Genomic DNA, 20,757 nt, shown 5'->3' with positions numbered 1-20,757 from the left:
TTTCTTCTTAGTGGTCCAGGAAGCAACTTGAGGATACAAGATTGTATTAAGACTGATCTGTAACGATCATGTCAATGATTATCACAACACTATTTTGGTTTATTGGAGATGCTTAAACACTTACATAATAGTTATTTTCTTTGTTTTAAACAGACCAACCATGTGAAGTTACTTTAAGTTCTTCTTTAAGAGGAAAAAAGGCAAGTTATACATTGGCCCATATGGGCTTCAGGTATCTCCCTCCAAGGGAACATACTTAACATGCAAGACTGCACATAGCAGGCAGGAGGGCTCACAACAAAGCCACCCATTTCATAGGACATTCACAGAATACAAGTTTAATCACACACCAGAAAGCTACACAAAATATCACATTGCAACACAAATTGACTTACATTTTGAGTCAGGAAGCAAACCATCTTATGCATCTTATTTCCAGGAAGACACATTGCCGAACATAAGAACGGCCAGACTGGGTCAGACCAAATGTCCATCTAGCCCAGTCTCCCGTCTGCTGACAGTGGCCAATGCCAGTTGCCCCTGTGCCTTATCTTTAGGACATGGTAAATTTGATAACTGAAATGACACTTCATGTTTTAGATCATTTCATTCAACAAAGATCCGGTCTTTTTGCCTCTCTATTTTAAATGTACACCCGACTAACAGAGGAGGAAGGACAGACAAGAGACGCTGTCAATATCTTACACTAAGCTCAAGAAATTCAATATCACAATCAGCTGCCAAAGACGTTGTTCCATTTATGAAAATGGATTTATCCTAAAGAACTGTAATTGTTCAGGCTTCAAGAGTAAAAATTATTGTTTGTACTTTCCCACCCCACTTGCTCCTCCTGTTCCCTTTTCCTTAGGATGGAAACTGTACAGGGCCAATATTTTTCTTTAAAACGTCCACAAATATGAATGCATCTGTCTGATTCACCAATGTGCGACATATCAATAGCAGTCATTGCTAAACAGCATTAGTCATGTGTTGAAACCAGACAAATTATCAGAAATAAAAGGGCTTTGTTTTCACTTTGTCTTACACTTTGCACACCCTTCAAAACTCTGCATTACTCAAACGATAAATGTGTACATAACCAGCAAAATTCATCTTCAGTTTTCATATACACTTACCTGGTGCATGTAATTGCCATGGACAGTGGATATGCATCAGCACTGCAGCGGAGCTGAATATGCTCTCTTCCAATAAACCCGTTTCCATCATACCCGCTTTGTGAAACTTCAGGGGCATCTATAAAATATGTGCAATTTCACATGCAAATACTCCAATGCAGTCTTTAAAAAACATGTGTGCACTGTTTGGAATGATAAGTTTACATGCTGTATTTAACTAACAGTATAGCAGTACTGAATATCCAATGAGTGGTGGGAATTCTACCTGGAAAGCTTAGTAAATTACGTACACAGGTGTCGGTCAGAGCTTTAACGTAAAGCAAACCAATAGGCTCCATTAATTTTTAGTTACGTAACTGAAACAAGCTGAAATAATTATGTAGTCCTAGCACCAACAATGCCAGGTTTTAGTATAATACAGTTTTAACTTCAAGGCTGTGTCTACACTGGCATGAATTTCCGGAACTGCTTAAAATGGAATACTATTCCGTTTTCAGTTTTTCCGGAAAAGGAGCGTCTACATTGGCAGGCTGCTTTTCCGGAAAAGCCCTTTTTCCGGAAAAGCGTCTGTGGCCAATGTAGACGCGCTTTTCCGGAAAAGAGCCCCGATCGCCATTTTCGCGATCGGGGTTTTTTCCGGAAAAGACTACTGGACTGTCGACACTGGCCCTTTTCCGGAACAGTGTTCCGGAATAAGGACTTATGCCCGAGCGAGAGCAGAATAGTTTTTCCGGAATACCGGCTGATTTTGTACAGTAGAGCGTCGTTGCTTTTCCGGAAATTCAAGGGCCAGTGTAGACAGCTCGCAGCTTATTCCGGAAAAGCGGCTGATTTTCCGGAATAAGTGGCCCAGTGTAGACACAGCCCAAGTGTCCAAATACAGTGAAAGCTTTGTTAACCAAAAGTGGACTTTTGTCGACAAAACTATACCTGCGTCCACACTGCCTCTTTAAAAAGTGGAAGTCAAATCCTAGTGAGGAAAATCGAAAGGAGCTTAAACTTGAGCAAGCAGAGCCAAGGGAAGTTCATTGTAACACCAGGCCGAGCCCGGCCACTACACGGCCTCTGCTGCCATCGTGTGGCGACCTCACCTGTAGCCGGTGGAAGAACCCCTGGAACAAAATGTCTCTTCTGGTTCCCCTGCCTTTAACAGCGAGATTCCTGCAGAGGGTCTAGGGGTGTGAGGAGAACACTGGCCAGTCACTGGGCACCCAAATCCCCCCGCAGACACCCCATGCAGCCCCCTGTAAATCGCTCCTGTGCCCTCAGTTTCTCCAATATACAACTGTCCCTATGAACTCTGAGCTAAAGCAAACCCTTCATGGTACAAAGAACCAGGAGTCCGGACTCCTTGTTTCTGCTGAAGCAGACTGACCCAGCTCCGTGGCAGAAACTTTCTGATGCATTTCCCAAGGAGGTTAACTATCCTCGCACCTCTCCCACAAATCTGCTCTTCCCTGCTTCACAGGTGCCCGTTTTCTCTTGGCTTTTCCTTCTCCAGTGCCACTTTCGAAAGTGCACTTGAAAGAAGATATGCAAATTCCCATGGAATTTGCATATCCTCTTTCAAAAGTCTAGCGTAGTCTAGAGACGCCCACACATACTTTTACAATTTATATCTCAATTGAGACATAACCTTGTATTTTCCATTTCCAATCAAAGCTTTCCAAGCGTCCTTTCGTATCCCATTTACATTTCTTTTTCTTTTAATTTAGATAACCAGTTTTGATCTCATGGGAAGTACAGTACTATAATGCTGTACACAGACAGTAACAGTCATTTCTGGAAATAATTTTAGTGTAAAACTGGTTCTCAAAATCAGCTACAAGACAAACTTTCACATATTTATTCTGTTATTCCCCTAAAAATTTGTTCACTGAGAATTCTAACTTTCAATGTTTTCTTTAAAAAACCACTGACTATAACACATCTTATTGCTGAAAGGTTCGATTAAAAAAGAAAGGTATTCATTTTTGCCTATAAAAGAAAAATAAATCTTTGAAAACAAAGCTTTACGTAAATCCATGTTTTTATAGAGCAAAAATCACTTTGAAGAATTGAATTTACCCCAGACAAAGATCAGCTGTGAAACTAATTCACTTGTTTTGATCTTTAATTTGTATGCAAAAATGTACGCTTGACAAAGAAACTTCATCATAGTCTCTGGTAAACATTTTTTAATCACAAAGCCAAGACAATTGTTTTTAACTGAAACATTTTTGTATGCTAACTTTACTTTAGCTCTTGGTTCTTACATGTGTCATGGATAAAGCATTACATATTAACATTCCAGTATTCTCAAAGACAGTAGTACAGCATTGAAAAAAGTATAAAGCAGCTCAGATACATTTAACCCAGCTTTTACAATATCAAAAGCTTGAAAATCAATTTCAAAAAAGCTTGTTTCTCCTCAAGTACAAATATAAACAACCTGAAAGTGATCAACTAATGCTTCCCAACTTACTTGACCATAGAACTCTTAAAATAAAAAAAACACCAGGGAAAACTGGTTGACCCCTTGAAAATAGCAACCCTGGACGATCACCCGGCTCGCCCGCCCCTAAGACCAGCTCGGAGGGCGGGGTGCCTTTAATTTGTATACAAAAATGTACGTTTAACAAAGAAACTTCAGCATAGTCTCTGGTAAACTTTTTTAAATCCCAAAGCCAAAATTGTTGCTTTTAACTGCAACATTTTTGTATGGTAACTTAATTTAGCACTTGGTTCATACATGTGCCATGGATAAAGAATTATGCATTAACATTTCAATATTCTCAAAAACAGTTGTACAACTTTGAAAAAATTATAAAGCAGGTCAGATATATTTAACCCAGATTTTACAAAAGCTTGAAAATCAACTTCAAAAAGCTTGTTCCGCCTCAAGTAAAAATATAAACAACCTGAAAGTGATCAACTAATGCAGTGTTTCGCAACTTCATGTAGCCACGGAACCCTTTAAAAAAAAACATCGGGGAAAACTGGACGACAAAAAAAACAACAACAAAAGAACCAACCAACCAACCAACAACAACAACAACACACGTGCCCGCCTCTAAGACCGTAGAGGCCAGCGGCCCCTTGAAAAATCCTGGGGCTCCGTGGCATACTATTTGGGAAACACTGAACTAATGAATGGAACCGTATATACCAAGTTAAGGTATCAGTGATTGCTACAAATACCACTCCCTCCGAGATATTATTGAACCATCTATATGTAACACAAAGTCTTCTTCACTGTCATCATAACATTCACTGCCCATGTGCTTCATTCCCAGGGCTCCTCCTTCATAATTATCCACTGGTCTTTCATACTCTTCTTGGCATCTGTTAATATTGTTTGCATTGTTCCATTGTGGTTCGTCTGGGTCTTCTAAATCATCTATTGATATTAAACTGTTCACTGGATGTTTTATTTCTTTTTTTATAATATCAGGATCAGAATCCACATCATCTAGTTGGAGAACATCTATTTGAGACTCTTTTTGCGTTTCTGATGGTGAAATGTAGTTCTTAATAAAGGAGTCAACACGGAACGTCAGTCTTCTTCTATAGCAGATAATTCCAACCAAAACACTTAAAAGTATCAGAAACAGAGCCCCACCCACTGCACTACTGATGATGGTACCCCAGTTTTCTTCCTGAATTGATGTTGGAAAATGCATTAATTTTGGTTCTGTTGCTAAACCTGCGATGCCATCAGTTGAAGGATGCCATAGAACCGTAGGTGGTCGTGTAGTAGCAGTAGTAGCAGTAGTAGGATTTAATGGAAAGAGGAATAGGGTAGACAAGACACAGAAAAGGCAAAGAATGTCAATGCAAGCTAAATCAGTAGAAGGTTTATAAGAAAGCCAAGTTGATGAATATGTAAATGTGTTTTCTAACAACAGACAATAGTTTTTCATTCTTAAATACTAAGAAGTTTGAGCAATTATGATTTTTTTTAAATATATGTAATAGTTTTTCAATAATTCTGAATTGATTTATGTTTATTTGGGTCTATAGGATAACCAGTATGGGTAAATGCTTTTATAGCACAAAAGCAATCATTGTCAATTTTTTAAAATAACCATGAATTCTCCTGAAAGAATGGAGAAGTTCCTTTTCAGTTTATGTACATTTTATAGTTCACTATTTACAACTAGTTTTATCTCATCCATGGAAGATATTATGTACGGCAAAGAAATACTGTTTGAAAGACTAATACTGGCAAAAGGACAAATAGCATTGGGTGGTTAAGTTAACAGTAAGTACTGATTTTAACTATTCTCCCTCAAACGTGGGCTGTTTCAACAGAATCTCAAAAGCCTAAGTGGGGAACAATGAAGGAACTCAAAGTTAACTTATGTTATGGAGTTCTCTATGAATTTTTTCAAGACATCAGTGTAATAATGAAACTTTAAATTTTAACCACTACTTCAGAGAAAACAATTGAACAAAGTCACTAAAAATCACTTGCTACAGAATGTCATAAATACGACATTTCCAGAATGCCATTTGGTTTTACTCTGTTTTAAGTGGTCTTTAAAAAAGTTTAAGTTCCTTCTCCCCTTCCTAATGGCATACATGATGGGTTTTATCTTGCTCTCTGAAGTTATGCGCAGAAGCCTAACATGGAATCTGCTTCTCGGGTCATCTTAGACCTTTATTTTCCTTCTGATTTTTTAAAGATGGCCTAATATGTGCAAATGGTTTAAAACAAAGTGGCTTCATGATCTCAAATTACAAAATTATACAAAGTATGTTTTTTTAAGTGCTGCATGAATTAGTGGATTTTTACCAGCTGCAAGCTTACTTAAAAATTTTCAGTTGTAAGAACTTTTATCAATTGACTCTGACTTTGGTTTACATTTTAGAGAGAATATTAAAAAAAAACCCTACTTACACAATAGAAACCCAAGTATCCAGCTATCTTTAATTCATTTTTAACAGTTTGTTACTAATGAGGCAACTAAACACTGACAGTGAAACTGATGGGAATGTTTAAAGTAGCATTTAAGCTAAACAGCCTGAAATGGTAGTTACATGGCACTTCTCTTTGCTACTTAGATTCTTTACCATAGCAAGGACTATTACAGTAAGTGCTTTTCTGATTGAATTACTAACTGAAAGTCTGCCAACAATTGTGGCAATACCCCACCCACGAGAGACCACCACAGACATGGAACCCCTCAAACAAAGCAATTTTATTTTACTCCTTACCAGCTGACATTTCTGCAGTATGTCAACCCATGTCAAATTAGGTAGCATGGAAGTTGCCAATAATGCTGTCTTCAGCACAAAGGAAGGCAAAAACTTGCTCTAGAATGGTAGAGTTTACTTCTTTATCTTTAGTATGATTACTTAGAACTGGTATAGAATCTCTGATTGAATTTTTTAAGTACTATGATTGACACTATCTCCTGGAAATGGTATTAGTGCTATTAATGTAATGTTCACTTCCTTTTGTTCTTCCCAGTTTTATGGTAACTTTAATTAAAGACTGAGTTTTAAACAATCCATTCTATAACATGGCTTAAAAAAGCAATATTCAATTAGACACCTGGTACAATTTTTGATACAATAATTTAATAACGCATGCTTGGATAAGTAGGGAGAAACAACAACTCACCTAATATGTAGATTGTCTTTTGATCACTTTTTTCTCCAATGGAATTGGTCACCTTACACATGTAAGTCCCGATATAATTGTAAGTCAGTGGACTGTTGAAATGCAGAGTATTGTTTAAAGACATTAAACCTTCATGCCTTTGCCCATCCAACCTAAATTAGACAATATTTTGAGGCAGTTTAAGCGCTCAGAATGTACATATTAAGTTTTACAGGCAGTCCCCGGGTTAAGTACAAGATAGGGACTGTAGGTTTGTTCTTAAGTTGAATTTGTATGTAAGTCGGAACTGGTACATATTGTAGGGGAAACTCTAGCCAAACATTTCTCCAGAGCTCAGTTTTATTCTCCCACACCTCACTTCCTTCAGTCCTTTATTCTCAAGCTGAGGTGTCTGCTGAGAAAAGCCGCTCAGCGTCTGCTGGGGTGGGGCGCTAGCTTCGCGTCTCCCTGGTCTGCTGGGGGGGGCGCTAGCTTCCCGTCTCTCTGGTCTGCTGGGGGGAAGCAGCTAGTGCGGGGTTGCCTCACCCCGTTTGTAAGTAGGGATCCGATGTAAGTCGGATCCATGTAACCTGGGGACTGCCTGTATATGTTTACTTTGATGAATGTAACTTATGTTACATGATTAAAGTTCTTTCAGTTAAAGCAGCAATATCAATGTTAAGTCTCTGGGTGCAGATCTGGGTCCCCTTTTCACTTGTTCTGTCAGAGATGGAAAACCAACGAGAAAATTAAAACACAAGCCCGCTTCTGTCAAGCCAAGTGCTCTAAGCGTCCAGTGTACGGTGGCTCGCTTATTCTACACAAGAATGAGGCCTGGGATGCAATACTAATAGGTTAATCTCCTGCTTGGTATGAATTCAAAAGAGACTTAGGAAGAAAACCAAGCTGACTTTTTTGTATGCCCTCATGCATTCTTGATAGTGGACCCACCAAATAGTGTTCTACTGAGATACGCAAGTTCTTACTGCCCATACTGAAATAATAGTTACAAAATCTTAATGGCCAAATGAAAGAAGGAACAAATAAATGTCTGAAGGCTCAAAGTGGAAGTTTTTCAAAGAAATGAGAACTAAAGTGAGGTCCCACGGCTGCTGTTTGTTCCTGGATAGGAAAAAAAGGTTGAATAGGTTCCTGATCAATTTGCAGTGCAGAAGCTTTGTGTAGGAAGATGACCCTTGACTACCACAAAGCATAGAGAATTTCAGCTGTGTTGACATACTCTCCCCCCTCCCCCACTCCTGACTTCTCTCAAGTACTCCTAAGGGTACTCATCATACCACCAGTTGAGAAACACTGATCTAGTTAACTTAGAACTATCTCTATACCGGGAAGGTTCGGTGACAGAAGTGCTGTGGACATGCAAAAGTTGAAGAAAGTGAAAATCAGTCAAACTGGTTTCTCGTCCTCCCATGGTCAACAATTCATGGCCACATTGCTAGCTCCCTAGTCTACACTACAAAGTTAATTCGAACTAACGTCCGTTAGTTCGAATTAACTTTGATAGGCGCTACACATACAAACCGCTAGTTCGAACTTAATTCGAACTAGCGGAGCGCTTAGTTCGAACTAGGTAAACCTCATTCTACGAGGACTAAGCTTAGTTCAAACTTGTAGCCCCTTAATTCGAACTAGTGGGAGACTAGCCCTCCCCAGCTTTCCCTGGTGGCTACTCTGGCCAACACCAGGGAAACTCTATTGCCCCCCTCCCGGCCCCGGACCCCTTAAAGGGGCACGGGCTGGCTACGGTGCCCGTGCCAGGTGCAAGCCTGCCAGCACCCAGCTAGCAGACCCTGCACCTGGCACAGCTCGAGCCAGCCACCCGATGCCCCCCAGCCCTCCCCCTCTTCCCGGGACCAGGCTCGCGGCTCCCGGGAGCTTGCCCGGGACCACAAGAGGTGGGCACCCGCCTGGTCTAGTGCGGACATCGTGAACCTCGTCCACGACCACCGCACTAGGCACAGGAAAGTGGCCGTCTAGGGCAGGAGAGCTGCCAGCCTGGCCACCCAGGAGCAGGTTTGCATGAAAATCAAGGGGGTCCACTGAGACCCCCAATCCTGAGCCCTAAGCTTACAATGGCCATACTGGGTCAGACCAAAGGTACATCTACCCCAGTAGCCTGTCTGCCAATAGCGGCCAACCCTAGGGACCCTGGAGGGGATGGACCGAAGACAGTGACCAAGCCATTTGTCTCGTGCCATCCCTCTCCAGCCTGCCACAAACTTTGGGCAGGGACACCCCCTGGCTAATACTACTCCATGAACCCAACCTCCATCACTTTATCTCACTTCCCTTTAAACTCTGTTCTAGTTCTAGCCTTCACAGCCTCCTGCAGCAAGGAGTTCCACAGGTTGACTCTTTGCTTTGTGAAGAAGAACTTTCTGTTACTAGTTTGAAGCCTGCTACCCATTCCTTTCCTTTGGTATCCTCTAGTCCTTCTATTATGGGAACTAATGAAGAACTTTTCTTTATGCACCCTCTCCACCTTTTTGCCTCTCTATTTTAAATGTACACACGACTAACAGAGGAGGAAGGACAGACAAGAGACACTGTCAATATCTTACACTAAGCTCAAGAAATTCAATATCACAATCAGCTGCCAAAGACGTGAAAATGGATTTATCCTAAAGAACTGTAATTGTTCAGGCTTCAAGAGTAAAAATTATTGTTTGTACTTTCCCACCCCACTTGCTCCTCCTGTTCCCTTTTCCTTAGGAGGGAAACTGTACAGGGCCAATATTTTTCTTTAAAACATCCACAAATATGAATGCATCTGTCTGATTCACCAATGTGCGACATATCAATAGCAGTCATTGCTAAACACACATACTGAGCATTAGTCATGTGTTGAAACCAGACAAACTGTCAGAAATAAAAGGGCTTTGTTTTCACTTTGTCTTACACTTTGCACACCCTTCAAAACTCTGCATTACTCAAACGATAAATGTGTACATAACCAGCAAAATTCATCTTCAGTTTTCATATACACTTACCTGGTGCATGTAATTGCCATGGACAGTGGATATGCATCAGCACTGCAGAGGAGCTGAATATGCTCTCTTCCAATAAACCCGTTTCCATCATACTCGCTTTGTGAAACTTCAGGGGCATCTATAAAATATGTGCAATTTCACATGCAAATACTCCAATGCAGTCTTTAAAAAACATGTGTGCATTGTTTAGAATGATAAGTTTACATGCTGTATTTAACTAACAGTATGGCAGTACTGAATATCCAATGAGTGGTGGGAATTCTACCCGGAAAGCTTAGTAAATTACGTACACCGGTGTCGGTCAGAGCTTTAATGTAAAGCAAACCAGTAGGCTCCATTAATTTTTAGTTACGTAACTGAAACAAGCTGAAATAATTATGTAGTCCTAGCACCAACAATGCCAGGTTTTAGTATAATACAGTTTTAACTTCAAGTGTCCAAATACAGTGAAAGCTTTGTTAACCGGCACTCTGTTAACCAGAAAACTTTGTTAACCGGCATTGCCCCCAGACACAATACTGTAACGTCTTCAGGCGCACAGGCCTGGCTTAATTTACCATGATCGGCTTAACAATTTTTTATGTAAGAAGTACTAATCATCTCTAACTTAAAATAGAAATGTGAGACCAACAGCCTCACATTACAAAATTACCAATATTAAAAACTTGAGTCACTTCGTTTTTCCTAAGTTGATGGGACTCTCAGATAACTGGAAGTTTTAGATAACGGGAACACCACAATCCCCAAGCGTTCCAGATAACACAGGTTTTGCAGCATATCTAATTCAGTGAAATCGAGAAATTATACAGTGTTAAGCGACGAATCGTACGTATGACATGAGAAACTTTTAGCTAATGATTTATGATGTAGTAAGTATATGCACTGTGCTTATGTAATGCTTTTAAACAAGAAACTTGAGTTTATTCTTTTTTTGTTTTGTTTTTATTTCTTTTCAAAGTGATAATGGTACCAATTGGAATCCCATCTTCCCAACTTTTCAGCCCTTCAGTATTAGTGATCTTATCCCCAGAATCTCATCTTAGCCAGCTGCAGAAAATCGGAGAGTTTTAAAAACACACTTATTATAATTCTTCTATAGCTATCCTTGGGGCAAATTCACAGTGTATTACAAAATGGGAATGCTGAAATATAATTGACACACCAATAGAAAAGCTCTCCTACAGTAAAAAGTAAAGGTAGAGAAGAGTCAGACTCAGAGTAGGACAGTTAGGGTGAGTCCAGGACATCAGGCACAATTACCTCCTCCAAACACAGGTGGCAAAAATGGGGGCGGGGGGTGGCGAGCAAAACTTGAAACTCATCTCTCTTCTCACAGAAGCCAAATCTTTCCAACTTTTACTTTAGTGTTAAGTTATGTTTGAGGCGTATTATGAATACTTATTATTGCTAGCCCAAAAAGGTTATGCTACCAGAGAGACAGACAATTTTTTTGTTATGACCATCTCTCTTCAGCACTATCAATATTGAATGTCACTATCAATATTGTTAGGATAAAGTTTTTTTCATCCCTCTCCAGACTGTGCACTAGTGGAAATCACATGTAGGTAGTAGCAGTACAAAAACTTGTCGTCTTCTCTCAACAGAATTGCCTTATAGTCAAAATTCACTGAATACTATTTATACTTTTTTTTTAAAAAAAGTCATGATCATTTATTTCATTATTTATGTATCAAAGCACAGGGTTTGGAAAGAGTATTTACAGTTCTCACAACTTGCTTTTTTTATATTTATGAATATTCCATTCAAATAAATCAGATTCAAGTGTAGAAAATCCAGGACTCAGTTTAAGCTGGTTATTACAACAAAGCACCAAGCAAAACTGCTTCTCTATTCACACTCAGCACAATTTTATAAGAATACTAAGGAAGTTGTCATGAGTATGAAGCCCATACCTTTTTTATAATTTGTTTGGAAGGTGTTAAAGTTAATTTATTTCTAACTAGTATTGGAGACAAGATGTGTAACATTCTATTTTTTTCTAATACAATTACACATATTCTAATCAGCCAACCCTCTAATATAATATAGACTGCTCTGAAATTGTTGAAAGTTCATCAATTCAATGGAAGATATTTGTAAAGAACATTTTTTGATAGACAGTTCTTTAAAAGTAGAGGGTTTATCTGATGGAAAATTATTTATTGCTTGGAATAGTGGATCATAAATGTAGTCCTTTAATATTTCAAATATTTCCTGATTCCAAGTTAACAATATAACTATCAATGTCATTCTCAGATCTTAAACTTATTAAAGTATTTCTCAAGATGGCAAGAAAGTATTTCTCAAGATGGCACGAGGGCAAAAATCAGTAATTAAACTTAAGTTTAATGTTTCTTCCTGCAAGCCACGAATATACCACATTGATTACAAGTGGGAAAGCATAAAAAGAAGAAATTCTTTAAATTTACTCAACATTCTATTTCTGTCAAGTGTTCACGTTATCAATTACTGACAGATGATAAATATTTTTGATAGAACAGATTACTGCAGGAGCCCTAATGTTCAGTGTGAAGGAACAAAAGAACATATCAATAGCTGCAAACTACAAGCTTTTTGTAGTCTGAGATTTACATCCCATGCTTCCTTCCTCCCTCTCCTGTGCACGCCTTAGTATATTGTGTAGATAGCAACTGAAAATGGATGCCTAAAGTTAAATTCTGAATCTATAGGAACATAACTAAGATTCCAGGATTTTACAAAACTCAGGGCCACATAGTTCAACTTCAGGCATCCATTTTGGGGTACGCAGTCTAAAATTTGCAGCATCATATCAAAATGACAAAGTAACATACAATGTAAAGTTTTAAGAAATGAAGAATGGTAAACTAAAGTTAATCTTCTACGGAGAGAAAGTGACTGGAATTGATTTTGGGAGCAGCTCTTGTCAAAGGCAGGGGGACACTAGAGCCCATTACTACTGCGAAGTCTAAGGAGAAGCTTTAGCATATGTCTTTGAACTGTAGTTCAGATCATGGAAGAGTGAATAAAGCCACAAATGAGGAGATGCTGCGGGTGTGAACTAAAGGTTCTAAATATGCGTGACTGCATATAGGCTTCTAAGTGGAGGGACTCAGTTATCTACTCTCTCTAATACTATTAGCGTAGCGAGCGTGTGATCTGGTAAAGAGTTATCCTATAAGAGTTTTCATCACTCAAGTTCTTGGGAAATATGCTTTGTATTACCCTAACTGTGGAATGACAACCACCATTTCAAGTATTTTAAAACATTCCAGTTCTTGTTGAATGGGAAAATACATTTTGCCTACATGAAGTCCCTGGAAAGCTGATGAAGAATTAGGCTTGCCAGATGCTTTCAATCAAAAAAACCCGAACATGGTTTACATGTCTGGTATTTTCTGTTTTTTGTTTTTTGTTTTTTTTTACCGGACAGGGGCCAGAAATAACGGACTATCCAGGTGAAACCGGACACCTGGTAACCCTATGAAGAATTCAATCCTTTTGTTTTCAACATCCCAGTATGTGTCACATTTCTTAAAAAGTAAGAGTCCATGAAGAAACATGTGAGGTACATCAGCTGGTAATTATATCAAGTTAATCAGAAATTAAGATCCAGTATGTCTTGGAGAATAGGGCAATAGATTGGGTCTCAGAAGATCTGGGGTCTACACCTAGGTTGACCAATGGCCTGCTGAGAATCCTTGGTCAACTCACTTCAACTCTTCATGGACTAGCTCTAATGTGACAGAACAGTTGCGAAAGCAGTAGCTAACGTGCTGTACACTTACATTGTACGTCCAACATGTAACGATAGCTCATCTCCTTTTCCAAAGCTGGGTGTCTCACAACACAAGTTATGCGTCTTCCTCTGGCAAGTTTGGTGGGTTTTAGTTTGTACTGACTGACAACGGTCACAGTTTCATTGGGAAATGAAGTAGAACTGGATTCCATTTCTCCCAAATCTCCTTCCCAATCAATATCTGCAGCAGGTTTTCCAGTGGCTGCTGTACAAATGGCTACTACTGTCTGACTTTCTCCATCTATTAGAGAGTTCGGTCCCTTTGTTAGGCTCACAGTGGGTTCAACTATTGAAACAAAAAGTTATTAAGTAAGTTTTCAGTCAAGATCGGAAATGTTCATTTAACTTCATTTTCTACATTCTATCTGAATAGCTTACCACTACTAACACTTTCTCAAGAGTCCCAGGAGCTCATGATCAGCTGGGGAGTCCCCAGCTGACCCTACACTCCCTGCAACTGCCCCGTTGAATCGCTCAGAAGCACAGTTTAAGGGACAGCAGGAATCCCCTGCTGATCCAGGGCTCCATGGCTGGGGACTCTTGTGCATTTCAAAGAAGGCCCCCACGTGCAGTCCGGAGTCAGGAGAACTTCCCTCTGGCCCCAGGCTGCACGCGGAGTTCCTCTGTACAAGAGCCCTCGCTGGAGCTCTTGTACATTTCAAAGGAGGAATGCGGAAATGCTTATCGACTAGTCAAAAAGCTAGTCGGCTAGTCTTTAACATCCTTACTTTGTAGATGAATTCTTTAATTACCTGCTCCGTTATCTTTCCTGACACATAAGTGAGACTGACTGCTCTGTAGTTTCCTGGGCTTTTCTTATTTCTTTTTTTTATAGATGAGCATTATATTTGCCCTTTTCCAGTCTTCTGGAATCTCTCCCAACTTCCATGATTTTTCAACTATGATAGCTAAAGATTCAGTTACCTCCTGGGTCAGCTCCTTGAGTATTCTAGGATGCATTTCAGGTGACCTGCAGACATCTAGCTTTTCTAAGGCTACTTCTACTCTATGAGTTTTTGCAGCAGAAAATATGCTAACGAGGAACGTATTTGCATGAGTCGTGATATCATTAGCGTATTTTCTGCTGTTTCTTTTTGCACAAAGGGTTTTTGTGCAAAAAGAAGCAGTGTGGACGTTTCCTTTTTGTGCAAAAAAAACATTTTATGAAAGATCCTTATGCCTCTCCTGGGCTTGTTGGGCTGGGAGAGGAAGACGGGGGAGTATTTTGTCAACAAAAGAGCCAGCAAACAGTGGCTACACTGCCTGACTTGAAGTGTACGTCTAGACTTGCTTTTACTTTCAAAAGAAGATATTCAAATTTGGCATGAATTTGCATATCTTCTTCTGACTGCTTTTTCAAAAGAGGTTCTTTCAAAGAAGAAAGCAGTCTAGATGTCGTTCTTTCGAAAAAAAACTTTTCAAAAGAACTGTTCTTCCTAAAAAAGTGAGGTTTTCACGGTTCTTTAAAAAAAAAGGTTTTTGGTTTTTTTTAAAAGAACTGAATCTAGACTACTTTCTTTTTCGAAGAGGTTCTTTCAAAAAAGCAATCAGAAGAAGATATGCAAATTCGCACCGAATCTGCATATCTTCTTTCAAAAGTAAAAGCAAGTCTAGACGTACCCTTTGTGACAAGGCTATGCTGATACAGACGTGTTGCTAAAAGCTGCATTAGATGAACCCCATGTCAGCCAAGAGGATTTATCAAGTAAACTTGAGCCTGCAGACTAAGTTAATGCTGTTAGTCCCAAAAGGCTATAAGATGCTTGAAGACTTGGTTAAGAAGCTGGAACCCACTACCAGAATTTCAAATAGCCATTTGTCAAACCACACTACCGAATTTTCAGTGTACTGTAGGAAGGTGAAAACAGCCAATAAGTATGTGGCAAAAAAGTGCATGTTAAGTAGGCATGTTGCCAAGCCCTATAAAGTTTGTTTTCCTTTTTATTCGGAGGGTGCGGGGGGGGCCTGTAAAAAGTGAAAAATAAAATTCACACACATACATACCTAATACGGTTACAGTTGTTGATGCCTGAACATTTCCTAGTGGGAATGTAACTGCTTTGCATACATACTCTCCTGAATCAGAGAAGCTTATATTATTTAGGATGATAGTTGCATTGGTACGTGAGTAGTTCTTAAATGACACTCTTCCTTGGTACTCTCCTTGAACAGAAAACCCATATTCAGGATGAAGAACAGCAATGGTCCGTGTGCTTTTACCGTGTACCTTCTCCCATGAGGTTTGTATTATCTTTCCATTTATTTCAATGATGCATTTCAATGTGACATTCTTCCCCCAAACTGCTGTTACATGTGGATCAACAATTGGTCCAGCCAAGACACCTAAAAACCAGAAATGCTGTGTTAACTGAATTTCATCAAACACAAGAATCAAATCTAGAGGCTGTTGTTTTTGCATTTCATTTAAAACTTCAGTTTATTCCTCTATTGCAGGGGAGAGGAATAAAACGGCAGTGGGTTACCAGGGTTAACCCCCAGTGGGCGGCTGCTGCTATATTTAGCTGCACCTTTGCACAAACAGCTCTCAGCTCCTCGTGGCTAGGAATGGCAATGCAGCTTCAATCCGCCATACCTGCAGAGGCACAGGTAAATATGGCTGTGTGGGGGGTGCAAAGGACTAGCCCTAGTGAACCGGATCTGCCACATGGGCCAGCATTTATCCACTCCTGTTCTATTGCACTGTGCTTCCCTAGAGGCAGGATTTTGGGACCAATGCACAGAAGAGTAAAATCAGTCCCTGGGTTCCTATTCTAAGCAATGTAATTCTGTGCCAATGCCCGTCACTTCCTTTGGCAGACAGTGATTTTTATGGCTTTTTATTATTGAATAATGATTTTTTAAAATACTCAAGAGCAATTTTATGGTATTAAAGGAGGTGTCAGGGCAATTACATAACGGAACAGATGTTGAAATCAGGGATATTCAATATCGGTTACTTGAATAGTTGATTAACCTCATTAATTCTTATTGATTAGTTAGCTATTCTATAGTCCCCAAGCAGGCCCTATCCGGGAGGCGGAGAGGGCTCTGAGCTCCCGGACCCAGGACGAGCTGGAACCGAGCCGGGCTGCCTGCCTGGCTCCTAACACACTTTAACAGTGAAACATTTCAACTATCAAAAGAGGCTGAAGAGAAATAAAGCACTCCTTTTATAAGTGGCTTGTGTGAAGGCTTGAGAATAATCCACTGAATGAGGCTCACTACAATAACAGGTGATTTAAAAAGCCTTTCCTCATCAACTGGTAACAAAGCCAGGCAACCGGCATGGAAATTTTCGACTCTGATGCAGATATGAACAGCAAGTGGTGCTGCTCCATAAGTTGAGCTGTCAGTATTAATACTGGCACTAGCAGCACTAAAACTGGAAGAACCAGAGCAGATACATTACAAGCAGCAGCAGGTATAAACCCAGAATATATAAACCCAGAATATATAAGTCCAGATATAAGCCCAAAACAGCAGCTTCTCTAATGATGCATTAAGCAATTCAGAGGGCTGTTAAAGACAGACTATAACAAATGGTCTGGTAGCACTTTATAGACCAGTGATTCCCAAATGGGGTTCCGTGGAACCCCGGGGTTCCGCAAAGTGATAATAAGGATTCCGTGAGAAAATTCCCTCACAATAACATTTTATGATTTTAAAAAATAATTATTAAGATGTTATTTTTGTTTTTAAATATGTGCAATTAAACTAAATCTTGATCTCATGATCTTGTTTAGCAGTTGTTTATTATTTTCCTTACTTATTGGTGGTCTACTTTTTCAGCTCCATATATTAGTCTGTTATGAGGGGTTCTGCAAAATTCCTTTGAGTTGAAAAGGGTTCCGTGGCCAAATAAAATTGGGAAACACTGTTATAGACTAACAAAACATGTAGAGGGTATCATGAGCTTTTGTGGCCACGGCCCACTTCTACAGATGACCGGAAGAAGTGGGCCGTGCCCACGAAAGCTCATGATCCCATCTCCATGTTTTGTTAGTCTATAAAGTGCTACCAGACCATTTGCTGTTTTTTAAGTTTTTCCTGTGCAGACTACTCAGCTACCCCGAAACTTCTAACCTACTACAGATCAAGCTAATGCTGCAGGCAGTTGAGAGAACTGACCCAATGCCAAGAGCAAAGGCGCTAGCAGCAGACTAGCAATTGTAATGTAGATTGTGATGCAATGTCAAGTGCATCCGGGAGTTTTGCTGAAATCATCTGGCAACCCTAGCAATTAGTCAACTATCCGATAAGCATTTGCTTATCAGATAGCTGATTAGTCCTTTACATCCCTACTACATATTGCTCTTGACAGCTGGTAGGTGTCTATTATGTTAGGGGATTGAGGGAGAACAGACATCTCTTGGAAAGCATCCCAGAAGCAGCTAACCCTAATGATTCCCCCCCTAACACTAAGGCTTAAATTCTAGTTTTGATAGAGCCTCCATTAACAGCAACTGCAAAACCACTCACCAAAAGCATAAGACATAAATTGCATTTAGAAGATGTATATGTAGAAGGGAATAAATTCTGACTTGCACTGAACTCTTTGGTAGTTTCCACAATTATAGAGCAAAAAACAGGCATTCAATGTATTTTCTCTCTCATCCCCAGGATTTGAAGCAACAAGAAATAACACTAACAAGTAATGCCACTGTATAATTCCTCATGCTACACTTAGGTGTAAAGCTACATCCTAGCACATTCACCTTCTGCCTCGCTTTCTGCTATTGATTTAGGACAGTGTTTCTCAACCAGTGGTACAAGTACCCGTAGGGGTATTTGAGAGAAGTCTGGGAAGTATGTCAACACAACTGAAATTTGGAGAAAAGCTGAATTTTTGTTTTAAGTTTTACAGCACTTTATTATTTTGTACTTTTTACACCCAAAAATTTTCATCACTCACCCACTACAATTAACTTGTTTAAACAAATGTGTTGCAATGGTAGAAAAAAACCTGTGTGTCTGAAAACTGTAGGTCCTGGGAGTACTTATACTTTTTTTTTTAAGAAAAAAAGGTTGAGAAACACCAATTGAGGACACCTCAGATCTTCCTCCATTCCAAGGAAGTAAGTCTTTCAATTACTCTATCATTCTAGGGAAATTATTGGCTTTATATTACAATTTTTAAATTAGTCATATTCTGGCCTTCTAGAATTTTGGCTCTGTTTCTTCACTTGAGGGATGAAGTCCCATAACATAAGACTATCAACCACCTGTTTAAGAAATTGTAAACTATTGACTCTCTTTGCTCAGGATGTGGAAATCCAGATTTGTAACCAGAAGACAATAGCTGTTTCTCCATCACCCAATGCCTCAACCCATATTTCTTGTTACAGACACATTCCCTTATCAACTCTGAGCTTTTCAGAACCAGATGCCATGCTTCCTAATACATTTTTGATTTCATGTCAATAATTCTAGGCTACGTCTACACTGGCATGATTTTGCATAAGAACTCTTTTGCAGAAGAGTTCTTGTGTAAAAACTCTTCCAGAAGAGAGCGTCTACATTGGCATGTGCCTTTGCACAAGAGATGTGCTTTTGTGCAAGAGCATCCTTGCCAGTGAGGACACCTTCTTGTGCAAGAAAGCTCTGATGGCCATTTTAACCATAAGCCTTTCTTGCGCAAGTCATTCATGTTGCCTGTTTACACTGGCCTCTTGCACAAGAACAGTTGCACAAGAGGGCTTATTTCTGAGCGGGAGCATCCTAGTTCTTGCGCAAGAAGCCCTGATTTCACACATGAGAACGTCAGCGTTCTTGCGCAAGAACTCGCGGCCAGTGTAGACAGGCAGCACGTTTGGGCGCAAAAAGCGGTCGTGTTTGCACAAGATCGCACCAATGTAGACACAGCCCTAGAAAGCCCCAAAGGCCTATTTGAGAACTCTTGGACACACATCCTTGAAACAAAATCAATGAAGGCATCACCTTAACAAGGGTGGGCAATACATTTTGCCCGGGGGAGGGGCCACTTCAAAAAATTTTGAAGTCGCCCCCGGCCACCCCAGAGGGGGCTGTTCCCAAACAGAAAGGAGTGGGGCTACCCCACCCCTAGATCATGATAGGTCTAGTCATAGGGGGGAGACCCTTTGCCCCCTCTTCCCATTAGGCCCCCCCCCCAGGCCCTGGAAGAGACTTGGCATGCTCCCCCAGCCTCAGGCCCAGGAAATCAGGACCTGGGGGGGCAGGGGAGTGCAGGAAGCCTCCTCCTCCCCCTGCCAGGAGCACGTGGCACTTTAAAGGAAGCTTCCAGCAGCTCCCCCCTACTAGAGGTGGGGGGAGGGGGGGGGAACAAGGGAATCCTCCTCCTCCGCGCTTCCCCTCCCCCGCCCTGCGAGGAGCGCGGCGCTTCAAAGCGCCACGTGCTCCAGGCAGGGCGCTCCAGGGCCGGAGCCACCCGCTGGGGCCCTTTTGCTCTCCCCCCCCCCATGCACGTGCAAACCCACCCCCCAGGCAGCAGGCCACGCGCAGCTCGCAGTGCAAACGGGGGGGGGCTAAAATTTTGCAGCCCCCCCTCCCCTCCCCGGGCCGAGGCGGCTGCAGGGGGAAGCGGGACCCGAACCCCGCAGGCAGCCGGTGTGTGTGTGTGGGGGGGGGATCCTAGCTGGGCTCTGCGCCCCCCCCCCCAGCCAGGAGTCTCCACCCCCCCAAACTTTCGCCCCACTCCGCTCACCGCAGCCCAGGAGCAGCCACAGCCCCAGCAGAGCCGGGGAGGGGGCGCCGCCCGCGGAAAGCCCCCCCCGGGCTGGAGGGGGGGCGGCCGCCTGCATCCCCGCCTGCATGCTCCGGACTCCCCGACCGGCCGCCGCCTCTGTCTGTCCCCGGGGCTGCTTCGTGCGTCCAGCCCCTCCCTGCCGCCCCAGGAGGGGTGGGGGGGAGAAATCAGAGCGGTGCCCTCTCCGGGCTCCTCTTCTCTCCGCAGCCCCTCTGCTGCTCCCCCTGCTCTCTGGCCTCCCCCCCTCTGCTTCCCCCTCTGTCCTCCTTGCCCCCTTGCTGCCCCCCGGATTATTCTGCGGCTTGGACAGAGGGCGACTGCACATTGCCAAAGCCTCCCCCTCCCCCCCACATTACTAAAATAGCTTCCCCAATTATCACCTCTAATACCATTAGCTCACAGACATCTACCTTTCCCCACCTGTAATATCACTAACTCACAGACACTTACCTTCCTCCCCCCCCCAATCCCCCTTCTGTTCTGAAATGTGATTTGTCCTTTTCATGTGTGTTCATTTTTTT

The 20,757-nt window shown here is 41.4% G+C and overlaps 1 protein-coding gene across 2 annotated transcripts; it reads right to left on the bottom strand.

The window, feature by feature from the left end:
- Nucleotides 1-1,054: 1,054 nt before the first annotated feature.
- LOC102463169 (nectin-3-like) lies at nucleotides 1,055-20,455 on the bottom strand. 2 transcript variants are annotated; one of them, XM_075913829.2, is made up of 6 exons: nucleotides 20,195-20,455; nucleotides 15,517-15,855; nucleotides 13,502-13,798; nucleotides 9,735-9,852; nucleotides 6,745-6,896; nucleotides 1,055-1,254 (listed from the first exon to the last, which is right to left on the bottom strand). In XM_075913829.2, exons 1-6 carry the CDS (start codon nucleotides 20,301-20,303, stop codon nucleotides 1,133-1,135), a joined length of 1,137 nt encoding a protein of 378 aa, XP_075769944.2. In that variant the 5' UTR covers nucleotides 20,304-20,455; the 3' UTR covers nucleotides 1,055-1,132. The 2 variants fall into 2 exon arrangements, with proteins under 2 accessions (XP_075769944.2, XP_075769947.2); XM_075913832.2 differs by lacking the exon at nucleotides 1,055-1,254 and adding an exon at nucleotides 3,292-4,821.
- Between the last annotated feature and the right edge of the window lie 302 nt (nucleotides 20,456-20,757).

Source organism: Pelodiscus sinensis, chromosome 19, assembly GCF_052426305.1.
Source record: "Pelodiscus sinensis isolate ZL-2025 chromosome 19, ASM5242630v1, whole genome shotgun sequence".
Classification (NCBI taxonomy): Eukaryota; Metazoa; Chordata; order Testudines; family Trionychidae; genus Pelodiscus; species Pelodiscus sinensis.
The sequence above is the reverse complement of the archived record's forward strand: the minus strand, read 5'-3'. Positions and strand labels throughout refer to the sequence as shown.